This window comes from Trypanosoma grayi, assembly GCF_000691245.1.
Source record: "Trypanosoma grayi strain ANR4 Tgr_132_V1, whole genome shotgun sequence".
NCBI lineage: Eukaryota > Euglenozoa > Kinetoplastea > Trypanosomatida > Trypanosomatidae > Trypanosoma > Trypanosoma grayi.
The window spans coordinates 14,884-28,939 of NW_008825751.1; the positions used below are offsets into that span (position 1 = coordinate 14,884).

Consider the following 14,056-nt stretch of genomic DNA (forward strand, 5'->3'; position numbering starts at 1 on the left):
GCCTACCTGTACATCTGCTACAAATTGATTCCCCTCTTTGCCTCTGACCTTACAACTTAATGTGACTTTGCATGCGCGTGGGTGTGTACATGTACGAGTAATTGGATTGTGTACCGTTTAGCCTTTTTGTCATGGCGGAGCACGTGACGCCAGTGGCGTATGAGGGCCGCGACGACGCAACGGATGAGACCACTACATCTTCGCGTGGAGTGGGAATACCATTCACTCTGTGTCCGCTGTCGAATCTGGGCAACACGTGCTACTTCAACGCCGGTGCGCAGCTACTTGCCAACTGCACGCCGTTCATCTACAGTCTGTGCAACTCCCCATTCCGTCACACCAATTTCCGAAACCGCACATTGCGGCTGCGCCGCTCCGGGGTGAACGCCTCACAGGAATTGTTTCAAGCCTTTTCGAAACTTATGTACGATATGGGGTACGCATCACTGCAGCAAGGTGAGGCCCTTTCACCGCTGCGGGCACTCGAATGCCTGGCGGCTGTGCACCCCGCCTTTGAGGGGCGTGGTCAGCAGGACTGTCCAGAGATGGTAAATGTCGTCATCACCAGCCTGGCGGAGGAGAGTAGACATGAGGTTGATTTAGAGCCGCTCCTGCGCTCATTTAATGAGGACGCGGCAGTAGTAACAACAGGAGAAGAGGGTATTGACTGTTCGGAGCAGGCCAAGAGAGTCGGTGGGAAGAAGCCTTTTACACTAAAGAGTCTGCCGCAATGTGGTGCCGACGCCCCCGGGAACGAGGGCAACGAATTCTCCCCATCGTCCTCCAAGCAGACCTCCGTTCTGTCGCTGTCGCATCCCGGGAGCTGGTGGAACTTCAACGTACTGAACCTTATGCACACAGTAAACAAAGACAATGAACTTCTCGAGCGCCAGGAAAAGGCACGGAAGGAGGAGGTGTACCAGAACACGTTTTGCCCACCGAAACTCTACTTCAACAGTGTGACGGATTGTTTCACTGGGTATATGATGTCTGAGGTGCAGTGCCACGCATGTGGCAAGACCTCGCGTATCGTTGAAGAATTCTCGTCCCTTGCTGTTAACATTCCATCAGACAAGCAGCGGATGCGGTACGCCCGGCTCCACCCCGAGGTGCATCGCGTGGCTACCGACGGGAGCTCGCTCCACCAAAAGCGCAGTGGGCAGTTTCAATGGTGGAACCCGTTTGTGTGGATTAGCGCCGCGGCACATTGGATCTTCAACGTACTGACGGGTTTCTCGAATTGCGTGGATTACCCCATCACGCTGCAGGAGTGCCTTGACATTCACTTTGAACGTGTCTTGTTAAAGGGGAGCAACGAGTACCGCTGCTCTTCCTGCGACTGCTCCTCAGAGGCCACAAAGAGGGAGTCGTTGCTGTTGCTGCCGGATTACCTGCTGCTTCAGATGAAGCGGTTTAATTACGGTCAGTGCTTCAACACAAAGAAGACAGACCCCGTAATCTTTCCAGTCTCGTGGGACACAGGAGACACCAGCGGCGCGGAAGTGCTGCGGCTTGGCGATTACCTTCACGAAAGCGTCGTCACACCCGATGTCCCAACATCGCCGTCATCGTTTAAGTCGGACGGTGCAAATGTGGTGAAGGTGTCAACGACAGCAGCGGTTCCCGCATACGTTGAGAGGACTTGTAGCCCTTACAGCGAGGGGCAGCACGCCATGATGCCGCCCCCCATCCACACCTACACATTAGAAGCTGTCGTGAACCACCACGGCTCTATCGGGGGCGGGCACTACACCACCTTTGCACGAAAAAAGGCGGGTCAGCAAGACATTTGGATGTTCCTCAACGACGAGACAATATCTGCTGCCCAGCTGAGCGATGTGGCGGACTCGGAGGAGTACCTTTTGTTGTACAAGAAACAGTCCGTCGAGCCTCGATCGGATGCCTTTATGAGTCTTCGCAAGAAGGCGCGGTCGCTGCTAGCAATTCCGCCGCCGGAAGATTCACAAGCGGGGAGATATAGAATCCCTCATAGAAACGACGAGGAGTGTGCGAAGAACGGCACGACTGTCTACATTTCCCGGCCGTGGCTGCAGCGACTGGCATTCATGGAGGAGCCGGGGCCGATCCTCAACCGCCTTTGCTACTGCACCGATGAGAGGAAGCGTCGTGAGTCGCGATTAAGGCAGAAGCAGCAGCACGGGCAGAGGCAGGAGCGCACCTCCCCTGAGGGGACACCAGACCACGTGCACGGGCCGCCGGTTGAATGGTTCTACGTCCCGCTGCTGCCTCACGAGTACGAGGCGTTTTATGACATGTATGGCGGTAACACCGCTGTAACACAAGAGGAGTATACGAGACTGCGGCAGGATCAGCTCAGGTCTTTGTAAGATAAAAATAAACACGAAGACGTGCAAGAAGAAGCGAAACGGAAAACGGAACGAGGGTTCTTTTTATTCATAGACATCAGTAAGACAGCCACGCGGTGTATTCTTGTTGTTGGCGGTGGTGCGTGGGTGGCGATGGCGGCGTGGCGGTTCGGGGGCGTCTGGGGCCTCTGGGCGGGATGTCACTTTTTTGTGTTTGGTCGTCCAGTTTGTTCCGATCATTTTTCCTTTGTTTTTTTTGTTTGTTGTTTCAGTTTGTTTAATTCACCCCCCAGCAGCATTTTTTTTTTGTTCGTCTTTGCTTTCGCGCATCTTTCACTCCATTTGCCCTCCTTTGTGTGTGGTGTTGGGTGTGTCTGCGTGCACTCTTGTGTGGTTGTATGTTTGCTGCTGCTGGCGTTGTTGACATCTTGCCGATGACTGTGGAATTGTGTGGGTGGTGGCGGTGGTGGACATGCCGCATCTTCTGCCAGGGGAGAGCCGCGGAAACAGATACGTGTGGGTTCCTCTCGGACGTGTGGTGGGGCTGTTTATGTCTTTTTTAGTTCCCCTTTTCTTCCCCCCCCTCTCTCTCTCTCGTGTGTTTCTGCCTGTGCGGGGAATAGACACAGTACAGAGAAGCAGCAGCAGGAACAGGAGCGGATTGAAAGAAATAGAGTGAGGGGGAGGGGGGCAATGGACAGGGATTCGCTTGTGGAGCTGACACCGTTGCGGCCGTCGACGCGCCCTACCGCCTCGCAAAGCCCCTCACGGGAGCCACCGACAGTACCACCACCGCCATTGCTGTTCGGTGTGGAGGCGCCGGTGCCGCCACAGCGACAGCAACAGCAGCCGATGTCGTCGCCTTTCGAGCGTCGCGAAGACCTCTCGTATATTTGGGGCACCGGCATTGCGGTGGAGACGTTCCGGGAAGAATTCCAACAGTTCCTTGAAACATATGAGGTGAGCACCGACAACAACAACAGCAGGCCACAGCAGGAGATGGGTGACCGCGCGAGTGGTGTCCTCGGCACTCGCCGCGGCGGTACGAGGAAGTGCTTCCTGCAAGAGCTACTGCGCCTGCGCCTGCAGAACCGCAGCGTGCTGGAGTTGGACATGCAGCTGCTAGCCAAGTCGTGCCCGCGGCTGTACCAGCAGACCATCGCCCACCCCATGGAGTGCCTGCAGATGATGGCAAACGTTGCGGAGGATGTATGCCAACGTCTCGCCGCAGCGGCGGATGCGGCGGTGGCGGAGGACCTTATCCTGCGCGTGGCGCCGCGCAACCTGCCGGAAAGGGTCACACTGCGCGGGATGGGGCCAGCACACCTTGAGCAGCTCATCGCGCTGCAGGGCATGGTGGTGCGCGTGTCCAAGATCATCCCGGAGATACGCGTGGCGTTCTTTCAGTGCTGGTACTGTCAGCATGTGCGCCGCAGCGTCGTCGATCGCGGGCGCATCTTCGAGCCGACAAGGTGCGACCACTGCGGCAAGCACTACTCGTACAAAATCAACCATAATCTCTCCCTCTTCGAAGACAAGCAGTTGGTGCGGCTGCAGGAGGCGCCGGAGCACTTGACGGATGGAGACACGCCAGTCACAATCTCTGTCGTTGTGTACGGTGACACGGTGGATGCCGTTGTGCCTGGTGACCGCGTTGTTGTGACAGGTATTTACCGCGCCGCCCCCGTCCGCCTCAACGCCAACACACGCATCATTCGCAGCATATTCGCTACACACGTTGACGCTGTGCACATCGAGCACCGCCGCGCAGGCCGTAATTCGTGGAAGGATCAGCAGAAGCAGCATGCTGTGGGTGATGAGGATCTCCCGGAGGATCCTGCAGAGGCGTCACGACGTGACGTGTTCCGCCGTATCGCGAGCCGTCCAGACATCTATACCATTTTACTCAATAGCTTCACGCGTACCATTTGGGGACACGAGGAGGTGAAGCGTGGCATCCTTGCCCAGCTATTCGGTGGGACACGCAAGGAACTCAGGTCTGGTACTTTCCGCGCGGAGATAAACGTGATTCTCTGTGGTGATCCAGGCGTTGCGAAGTCACAGCTGCTGACTCAGGTGCATGAGATTGCCCCGCGTGGTGTGTATACGTCCGGCAAGGGCAGCAGTAGCGTGGGTTTGACCGCTTTTGTTGTGCAGAACAACGAGACGGGGGAGTTGGTACTTGAACCCGGTGCGCTGGTGCTCTCTGACAAGGGGATTTGCTGCATCGACGAATTTGACAAGATGAATGAGGCGACTCGTTCGGTGCTACACGAGGTGATGGAGCAGCAGACACTCTCCATCGCAAAGGCAGGTATCATTGCGCAGCTTAACGCCCGTACCTCTGTTCTGGCAGCAGCGAATCCGAAGGAATCTCAATGGAACGTGAACTTGAATGTTGTGGAGAACCTGCAGATTGAACCGACGCTTCTCTCTCGCTTTGACCTGATCTTCCTTCTGCTGGACCATCACGACCCTACGGAGGACAGGCGCCTCGCGTCGCATGTGCTGTCACTTTTCATGGAGTCTGAAGATGGGCGCAACCGTCCATCTTCTGCGGATGCTGCGACACAAAACACCGGTGATGACGATGATGATGACGATGTGGGTGTTACGAATACGGTAAACGGTAGCGGCAACACGGGACCACGTGGTCTGCCAGCTGGCCGCGCAGCAGTGGTGCTGGAGCACGAGGGAGAAGTCTTTCTCGAGGGCACTGATGACGCGCCTTACATGCCAACACGAATCCTCTCGCAGTACATTGCCCTGGCGCGCGAGACAGTACACCCGCGGCTGACGGAGGCATCGCACAAGCAGCTGGCAAAGTCGTATGTGGAGATGCGACGGGCGCGCGGCAGCAGCCGGACGGTGTCAGCGACACTGCGGCAGCTTGAGTCGATGATACGACTCGCGGAGGCGCGCAGCAAGATGCGCTTCAGTGCGGAGGTCGCCGTCGAGGACGTGAAGGAGGCAAAGTGGCTCATCAGCGCCGCGCTGAAGGAGGCCGCAACGGACCCGCAGACGGGACTCATTAACCTTGACATGTTCAGCGCACCCGACCCGACGCGGCAGACGGTGGAGGGAAGTATGCTGCGGCTGGAGCACGTCATTGGCAAGCGATACCTTGCGGCGGGGCGCACGAGTGCGACGGTCACTGAGTTGCGGCTGGCGCTGAACGAGTCGCTGGGCGGCGGTATTCGACCGCTCACGACGGCGCAGTTCATGGAGCTGCTCGCGCTGATGACTGGCGGCGAGTATGTCAAGTCATTCACCTCCACCTCGGTGACCTTTGCGGATAAAGGCGCATGAATGTGTGCTTGCGTGTGTGTGTGTGTGTGTGTGTGTGTCTCTCTCTCCCTATCTCTGTGTGTGTGTGTGTGTGTGGTTGGTTTTGGATTGTTAGTTGTGGTGCGAACTGTGTGTGGTGAGCTGCGCCTTGGCTCCACGCGGTGGGCCGGAGTTGTGTAGACGTCGCTTCTTCCCTTTGTCTGTCTCTGCAGTAGCCGAGGGAAGCTGGAGATGCAGTCACCACGGCAACAGCAGCGTAGCAAGAGCCTGTGGGAGGTGCTTGGCATCAATTCGGTGGATACCACTGAGCAGCAGCTCGTCGCACGGCGGGTTGTAGTGGTAGGTGATGCGCTCAGTGGAAAGCGCACATTTACTAGTCGCCTCTTTACTGCCGCAACGCAACAGTTTCCAACATCCTCCACGCCATCATCATCATTGCATCCCGCCAACAGTACCACCGGTGGCTCTACCTTTTCTCCACGGGCGTGGAGGGAGGGCTCCGAGGTGGGCAGTGGCATTGCAACGGCTGCACCAGGAACAACAGCGGCAGCAGCTGACAGCTCCATCTCACTGCGGTCGCCAACGACACACACCACACCAAACCTCGCGCACTTTCCGCATGGCGCTGGCATCGCCCATGCTTTTGTCCAGCAGCGCATCCCGGCGAACCGCAGCACACTTGCCATCTTCACGGACGACGTCATGAGCAGCAGTGGCATGTACGGCGGAGCCGGTCCCGGTGTTCTTGGGGGTGGCGTGCGCCGTGTAATGACGGAGTTCTTTTGCTGCGATGCCCCTGGTGCATTAGCTATGGCGCTCCCAACGGTGGAGGCGTTGGAAACGAGTGTGGTACTTGTCCTTGTTGACGCCAGCACGCCGTGGCGACTGCAGAGTCAGCTGCGGCGGTGGTATGGCTACTTGAACGCCCATGTCGCACAGATGCTGCAGGTGGAGCTGCCGAAGCAGGACGAGGTTCGCCGCATGCATATGATTGAGCAGCAGCAGCGTTTCTGGCACGCGCAGCAGCAGGCGCTGGGCGCCGAGCGGCGACGATGGAGCCAGCGTGAGGGGCCGTGCGAAGAGAGGGGCAGCAACGTCGGTAGTGAAGGCACGTCACTGCCAATGTTGCAGATGCCGAAAGACGGCATCTCGCCACTCCGCACCATTCTTGTGTGCAGCAAAACGGATCAGCTAGAGAAGCTCTCGCGGGAGGTGGAGAAGTCGTGCCGTGGGGGCTCCTTGGCAGATGCCAGTGGCAGCAGCAACGCAAGGGAGTCGATGAGTACAGCCACCACAGCCGCAGGAGCGGCGGCAGCGGCACCTTGGGTCTCGAGTGGTGTACGCTCGACGTTACGCACGACGGGCCTCTCCTTGCTTCAGCTCGTGGGACAGCTGCTGCGGAAGGAGGCAATTGAGCACCAGAGCGGCCTTGTAGGCGTCGGAAGCCGCGTGAATACCACCGCCACATCGTCGATGTCGCCACCCCCACAGACCACATCTGCACAAAACTTCAGTATTAGCAGTGTGTCTGCTAGTGTTTCTGCGAGGCTGCATGATGAGTCTGCCACGGTATCGCCACAGCGGAGCCACAACACCTTTGTCCACCCTTTCTACAAGGGTTTGTGGTCGTATATTTTCCAGCTGCTCTACGAGCTGCCTGTGGCACACTGTAGCATGGCTGCGCCCGATGTCCCTGTTGCGTATGGCCCCGATGACAATGATGGCAACGGGTCGGTGGTTGGCACCAGTGTTGAGAGCTCTGTGCTAAGGGAGCGCGCGCCGCCGTGGGTGCCGCTCTCGGAGGAAATTGAGATGCAGCTGTCGTCGCGCTTCCACCCACACGCCTTTCTGCCGCACGGCGTGGACCACTTGGAGCTGCTTAGCCCCTTCGTCACCTCCACAGACGCCTTTACGCTCGAGAGTGTGTTCGCCGGTGGGGTGGAGGATACAGAAGAGGGTGAGGGTGGCGTTCTGTGTCTTCACGACAAGTACATGCAGCAGATAGAGGGTGTGCTGGCCACTGTGGGGCCTGACGATGATGCGATGATCTGGGACAAACTGTAGCGTGGCTGAGGAGTGGGAAACGCGAGGTAAGTAGGAAGGCAAATCTGAACATCATCAAACGTGGGGGCCGCTTTTTGGGGAGGGAGGATGCAAAGGTGAGACCAGTAAGAAAAAAGTGCTCCATGTTTCTGCATAATTTTCACTTGACGCATCATATGTCGTTCTTGTTGTTGTTGTTTGTGTGTCTCTCCTCTTGTCTGCTTTCACTTCTTCGTTCCGTTTGCTCCTCGCTCTGCGCACAGCGAGGTGTGCTGTTTAGTGGGCAGACCGGAGGCATCAAGGGCGGGGCTAGGTAACGGCAGCGTGGGCAAACGAAGGACGATACATACATACATACATACGTATATATATCTTCATCAATATTTATTTATATCTACATATCTAACTATATAAACATATAGATATAAAAAGAGCGAGAGAGAGAGAGAGTGTGTGTGTGAGAGAGAGAGAGAACAAAAAAAAGAGGGAAAGAAAGAGAAAGAGGAGAGGGAGAAGTGGAATTTATAGTGTGATGGGGTATTGGAGTGGTAGCTTTAGAGAGATTGCGAATTCACACATCCTCGATGTGCACCTCACCAACGCGCTGATTGGAATCAGTGCAGGAGTCGATATCCCGATCATTACAATGGTGGGCCGTCAGCTTGGGTGCAGCGAAAACGTCATCGCCACATACGTTGCGCTCGTCGCCATATGTCGCGTGGTGGCGGACGTCCCAAGCGGTGTGCTTGCGGACTACGTCGATGTGCGGCGGCTCATCTCATGGTCTGTATTTGTTCTGGCGATTGGGTGTGCCATTCCGCTCGTGCTGAAACCGGACACCCTCACACTTGGCATATTCGGCGTGCTTAGCGGCTTCTCCACCGGTGTCTTCTTCCTGTCACGGCACATCTACGTCGCACGCATCTCGAAGCCGGAGCACCGCGGGATTGTCCTCTCGTTCCTGGCGGGCGTCCTGCGTTTGTCGCACGTGCTGGGGCCGGTGATGCTCGGCGCCGTCGCGGCGGAGTGTAAAAACGGTCGGTTCTTCTTTGCGGTGCCGCTCAGCGCCGCCCTCTTGGCGTGGCTGTGCGTTGAGGTTGCCAGGTGTCGTGGCGCCACGCACGAGGCGGAGACCGGGTACGAGAGCAAACGTCTCCTGCCCACCGCACCTGTTGCTATTGTTACGGCGGCCGCATCAGACAGCGAGACGGTGCCGATGGTGCCGTCGTACGAGAGCACCACTGTCAAATGCAGTGGTGGCTGCCGTGGCTGTGAGCAGAGCACACCGGTGGCGATGCCCAGGACGCAGGTCTTCTCCTGCACGTCGAAGGGGGGGGACGACTCCCCCTCCTGGTACTGTTCTCTTTGGTCTACCATCGTGGAAAATTGGTTTACAATTTGGCGTCTCGGTCTCTATATTGTCCTATACGTTGCGTTGCGTGCCAATCGGAAGCTCCTCCTGACCTTCGCGGCGATGCGGCTCGACTTCACAGACTCGCATTTGGCGTTTCTGCTCTCACTCAGCTTTTCATTCGACGCGGTTCTCTTTCCGGTGGGAGGCATCATTATGGACCTCTGCGGTCGTCGCCACTCGATGCTGACAGCAGTCCTCGCCTTTGGCGTTGCCTTCGCGCTGTTGCCACTCTGGCAGACAGAAAAGTGGCTGTACGTCATGGCAGCAGTGTTCGGCGTTGCGGATGCACTAAGCTGCGGTCTTGTCATGACACTCATTGCCGATACGGCACCAGAGAAGAATGCTGGGTTGTTCTTTGGTGTGATGCGGACAGTGCAGGACATGGGACATGTGTTGGGTGCATTAGTGGTATCAATGTTGATACAGCGAGTAGAGTTCACGGTGAGCTGCTACATATGGGGCGGGGTGGCCATTCTGGCGGCACTTTGGGCGTCTTTTGGTGTTCCTGTTATTGTTGTGAACGGAAGCAGCAGCAGCAGCAACAACAACAACACTGAGAATGACAAGAGCACTAGCGGCAGCATCCCGTAGGGAATTGTAGGGGTGGTGGAGCAAAGCTGGAAGACGAAAAGCGTGTTATTACCTTTTCGGGCTCTACTCTTCCTTTAAATCCTAATTGTATATAAACAAGCCATTCAACGTTTTGGTATGTGCCCCTACAGCAGTGTGAACAAGAGTGCCATTGACGACTATTTGCCTTCAAGAACGACCGAACTAACAACAACACCAACACCAACAATAACAACCATCAATATTTTTAAAAAGACGATCCGTGTGCCTTATCAATACACATGATGAGAACGTCTCTAATGAGCAGTTAAATGTGAAGGAAACCAAGGGAATGTAACTGAAGTCGCACGGACGAAGTTTATCTCTGTTCCCAGTCCGGATTTCAGATACGTGTGTGTTCTTAACACAGTCGTTGCGTCAACTCAACCGAGCGTGGTTTAATTTGCCAGAATTTCCTCGGCAACAACGTGAAGAACGAGGCAAGGGCAAAACGACAGGAAGAATGTATGTGCTTTAGGAGCAAGCATCACTATCCATGGATAGTGTTTGTTGTTCGTCACGGTGGTGCTGCTGATTGGGGGAAAGGAGGCAATGATAATATAGGGCGTGGGGGATAGAGTTGTATCTCTGTATGTGTGCTGTCTGTTGTGTACTTCCCATCCGACTATTGGTTTTTTTTTTTTTTTTTTNTTTTTTTTTTTTTGCTCTCTCTCTCTCTCTCTCTCTCTCCTTTTTTCTCTGGGGGGTTGTGCATCGTTTCGTCAAGAGGAAAAGGTGTGCAATGACCGCCCCCGCCTCATCAGAACTGATATACACCGAAAGCGAAGGCTCCTTTCACCACATCAACCCCGAGACGGGGGAAACGTGGTGTCGAAGGGGCGGTGAGAGGGAGTCACTCGTGCCGCAGTCGGTGCATGAGCACGATGGAGCGGCGGAACTTTGGACGCACGTGGAGGTGATGATGAGAAGTCCTACTGAACCCGCGTTGAATGATTCGTTGTGGTCGTCGTGGGACCCCGTTGACGATTCACGGCCTCAAGGAGATGATCACGCGGTCGTCTTGTCATCACAGGGCCCGTCATTCCAAAACCGTGACTTGACGGTGACAACGCCGTTGTCGTGCGACGAGGTCACGCACCAAGTGGCTGAAGAGCACCAGCCGGAGCAGCTTGACGGCGGCAACGGTGTGGAGGGAGATATCAACTCATTGCCACACTTCGATTCCAGGTCTACCCCACGGCTCTCATTGGGGGATACCCGCAGTCAGAGGGAAGGGGACAGTTGCTTGGTCGATTTGTCGGCGGTAAATGAATTGCAGTCTCTGAACCGGGTCCTGCAGGCGCAGCTGGAGGAGGTGAGTAGGCTGTGTGTGATTTACATGTGCTCTGGAGAGAATACCAGGAATGAATTGGAAGACCTGCGCAGGGCCTTGGTGGTCATTGGGCAGCATGATTTTGTCCTTAATGCTGACGAACGCCTCTTGGAATTCACTTCAGACAGGGTGCTAACACCACCACCGTCACCACCGCGACAGCAGCAGCAGCAGCAAGGGTTCGCGACGATGTTTCTGGGTATGGGACGGCTCTTGGGAGAATCGAGTGTATGGAGGTGCTTTCAATCCTCAGTATTCGACGTGGGCAGCGATTCCAAGTTTACAGGCGAAGAGAGTGGTATCGAAGATGAGTGGAGTCGCAACCTTTCTGCTGCCAAACATCATGCCCGTAATGGTCGAGCGCAAGAAGCGGTGGAAGTGCTTTTGCTTTCCATCACGTCGAACAGTTTTAACGGATGGGGATCTCTCCTCGTGGAAGGCGAGAAATGGAACCGCCTGCACGGTGTCGGGCGACAGTTGTGGAATGACCTTGTGGCGTCCAAGTTGACAGAGTACCTTTGTAAACACGGAGACCGTCTGAATGTCTGTACCAGAGTATCAAGTGGCATGGATGGGCCAGTAAATGCTAATGAGCAGGGGCATCGCGTGGGCCAAGAGAGCTCGCTGTCCCCAGAGTTGATCGTGCCGTTCATTGAAGAAATAGCTTCCGAATACGTGAGGGAGAAGCACCGCTACGAGGTGTCGCCGCAGATGGCAGTAAACATCGGCCTGCCAGAGCAACGGCAAGGGTGCTCTCATCGGCACTTGGTGCTTGAGGGAATCTTGGAACGTCTTCTGGTCGCCTCCATCTCCTCCTTCCCAGATTCTGCGGCGCTCTTCTACAAACTCGCGTCCCTCCGTGCGCTCCAAGGACGCCGCGAGGCCGCCCATGCCCTAATGACGGAGGCAATGTGCATGGACCCTTCGTATGTGCTGCTGAATGGCGGCACCCATCACAGGTAACTAGCATCTTCCAGTCCCCTGCCCCACGCGAATCCTAGTTTCGCTTTTTTTTTTCTTTTTGCTTTCTGTGTATGCAAAGTGGTTAGTAAAGAAGAAAGAGTTGGATTTCGTTCTTGTTGTTTTTTCGTTTCCTTAGCAATTTAGCAGTGATTGTGCGCTTTTTTCATTTTCGTTTTTTTTTTGTTCTTTTGCTTCACTGATGAGGGAAGGCCTCTGCCGAATCGACCGGGGTGTGGTCAGAGCACTCCCAACGCCCATACAGTCAGTGGTTTTCTGGATATTTATTTGGCCTTTGCGCCGCTGTGTGGCGTCCCTTCTTCTTGTCGGCAGCATGGCCTCTTTCCATTCCCTTGTGCATTTGTTTATTATTTTTTGTACAGCAGTAGTAGGGGCATTCGCCGTTTGTGTGTGAAGGGGGGGGGTGTTTGTATTGTTTTGTAAATGCTCGAGATCCTCGTGGAGATCGCGTGCAGCATCTTCATCTGCGGTACGGCGGTGTATTTCTTCCTTCTGACCGTCCCTGCAGAAGAGCGAGGCGTTGGTAAGGAGGGCAGCGGGAACTGCCGCCGTCGCCATGCTGGTAACGTTGGACCTGGCGCTGGCTGCTACGGCGAGCGAAGCATGCCGTCGCTCGAGCGGAGCCGCAAGTGTGAAGAGGCGATGTGGGTCAATGTGCTGGGCCGGTGGGTCGCCCTCCTGGTGCTTGGCGGTGGCTCCGTCGACAAGGACGTGTGGACCGACCGTATTGCCTATTTTATTGAGGAGGGTGCGAAGAGGGTGGGGGATGCAGTTGGGCGGAAGTGTGCGAAGGATGGGGGTGGAGAGCGGGCAATGCGTCTGGGCCCCGAACCTGTTCGTTTTGTGCGCGTTGAACTGGGTGGTGGGGGTTGCGTGAGCGGTTCGGTGGGCCAACAGCAGCAGCAACAGCAACAGCAGCAGCAGCCGTATAGCGCCACCTCGCAGGGCGGCGCGGTAGGTGGGACGTACCATGCCAGGACAAACAGCGACGTGAATCGCGTAAGCGGAGGCTTCGCAGAGGCACCGGACGGCGGTGCGGTCTCGAATCCGTTGATTGGTGTTGTGTTGCCGCGCGTGGGCCCGAGTGGCATTATCTCATTTGAGGCCCCATTCAACGTTGCCACACGGGAGGTCGGTGCGGAGTGTGTCCCATCTGCAGTGATAAGGATGAAAAAAACACTGCGGTGCTTTGTTGTGCCCATAACATACGAGGACCAACGGTTTGCGTTGCAGCTCGCCTGCCACCTACCGCTCCTGTTCGGTCTCCCAGCAGCGCTAAGCATTCCGGCAGACGTCTTGACTCTTCGCTGCGCCTTATCGGTCAGGCGTGTCATTTTCCACGGCGTATTGTACGCTGCCTTCTTGGATAACATGGTTGAACTTAGTTTTGCGAGTGAACCGCAATTCACGGCCTTGTTTGATGCTGCTTCAGTCAACAGACACCATCACCCCCTTAACCGCTGGCAACAACAGCAACAGCAACAGCAATCCGCCCGTAATAGCGTCCGTTGTGCTGTTCCTGGTGAGATGAACGCAGCACTTCCGCCGTTGACCTCAGCGGTTGGCGGGGGTGCTGCCTCCTTGGCACACCGCTCAAAGGAGAAACTGCAGGAGATTGTCGACCTTGCAGTCAAGAGAGCCGTGGAGTCCATCACATACCCCTGTGTGCTGCAGGGGCACGTGGGCCCGCCGCGCAAACAGACGAGTCCGGGTGCTACCGCAGAGGGGAATGCGCCAACGAATAGTCTCGGTGATGGATTAGTGACGTGGACGTTGCAGAAGGCGACCTTGCCACTTTGCTGCTGAAAATTAGAAGGTTCTGAAGGGCTGTAGTGGTTATTTTTTGTTGAGTCACGGGTAGTTAAATGCCAGCAGCGCGTATGTGATGTTTGGTATTTTGATGGTTGTGCCACTGTGTCTGTTTTTATGCCTTGATTGCTGCGCTTTGCTCCTCCAACACGTATGCCTCAGAGCCCCCACGTTGCGTGCCCGAGTTTGGCTGGTTCACTCTCTTGTTTTGGTGCGAAGGTGCGTGTTTGAGCCGTACCCCCCCCCCCCCCC

General features: G+C 55.9%; 6 protein-coding genes across 6 annotated transcripts; all 6 read left to right on the forward strand.

The window, feature by feature from the left end:
- Positions 1-131: 131 nt before the first annotated feature.
- On the forward strand, positions 132-2,348 carry DQ04_01321070 (ubiqitin hydrolase; the record flags this gene model as incomplete). The annotated part of the gene is made up of 1 exon (XM_009310561.1): positions 132-2,348. The coding sequence occupies one exon, from the start codon at positions 132-134 to the stop codon at positions 2,346-2,348; it is 2,217 nt and encodes a 738-aa protein (XP_009308836.1).
- A 672-nt stretch (positions 2,349-3,020) lies between these two features.
- On the forward strand, positions 3,021-5,636 carry DQ04_01321080 (putative minichromosome maintenance (MCM) complex subunit; the record flags this gene model as incomplete). Its single annotated transcript, XM_009310562.1, has 1 exon — positions 3,021-5,636. The coding sequence occupies one exon, from the start codon at positions 3,021-3,023 to the stop codon at positions 5,634-5,636; it is 2,616 nt and encodes an 871-aa protein (XP_009308837.1).
- Positions 5,637-5,846: 210 nt separating this feature from the next.
- Positions 5,847-7,679, forward strand: DQ04_01321090 (hypothetical protein; the record flags this gene model as incomplete). The annotated part of the gene is made up of 1 exon (XM_009310563.1): positions 5,847-7,679. The coding sequence occupies one exon, from the start codon at positions 5,847-5,849 to the stop codon at positions 7,677-7,679; it is 1,833 nt and encodes a 610-aa protein (XP_009308838.1).
- A 511-nt stretch (positions 7,680-8,190) lies between these two features.
- Positions 8,191-9,663, forward strand: DQ04_01321100 (putative integral membrane transport protein, putative,drug resistance protein; the record flags this gene model as incomplete). Its single annotated transcript, XM_009310564.1, has 1 exon — positions 8,191-9,663. The coding sequence occupies one exon, from the start codon at positions 8,191-8,193 to the stop codon at positions 9,661-9,663; it is 1,473 nt and encodes a 490-aa protein (XP_009308839.1).
- Positions 9,664-10,423: 760 nt separating this feature from the next.
- On the forward strand, positions 10,424-11,977 carry DQ04_01321110 (hypothetical protein; the record flags this gene model as incomplete). Its single annotated transcript, XM_009310565.1, has 1 exon — positions 10,424-11,977. The coding sequence occupies one exon, from the start codon at positions 10,424-10,426 to the stop codon at positions 11,975-11,977; it is 1,554 nt and encodes a 517-aa protein (XP_009308840.1).
- Positions 11,978-12,418: 441 nt separating this feature from the next.
- On the forward strand, positions 12,419-13,801 carry DQ04_01321120 (hypothetical protein; the record flags this gene model as incomplete). The annotated part of the gene is made up of 1 exon (XM_009310566.1): positions 12,419-13,801. One exon carries the CDS (start codon positions 12,419-12,421, stop codon positions 13,799-13,801), a length of 1,383 nt encoding a protein of 460 aa, XP_009308841.1.
- Positions 13,802-14,056: the final 255 nt, after the last annotated feature.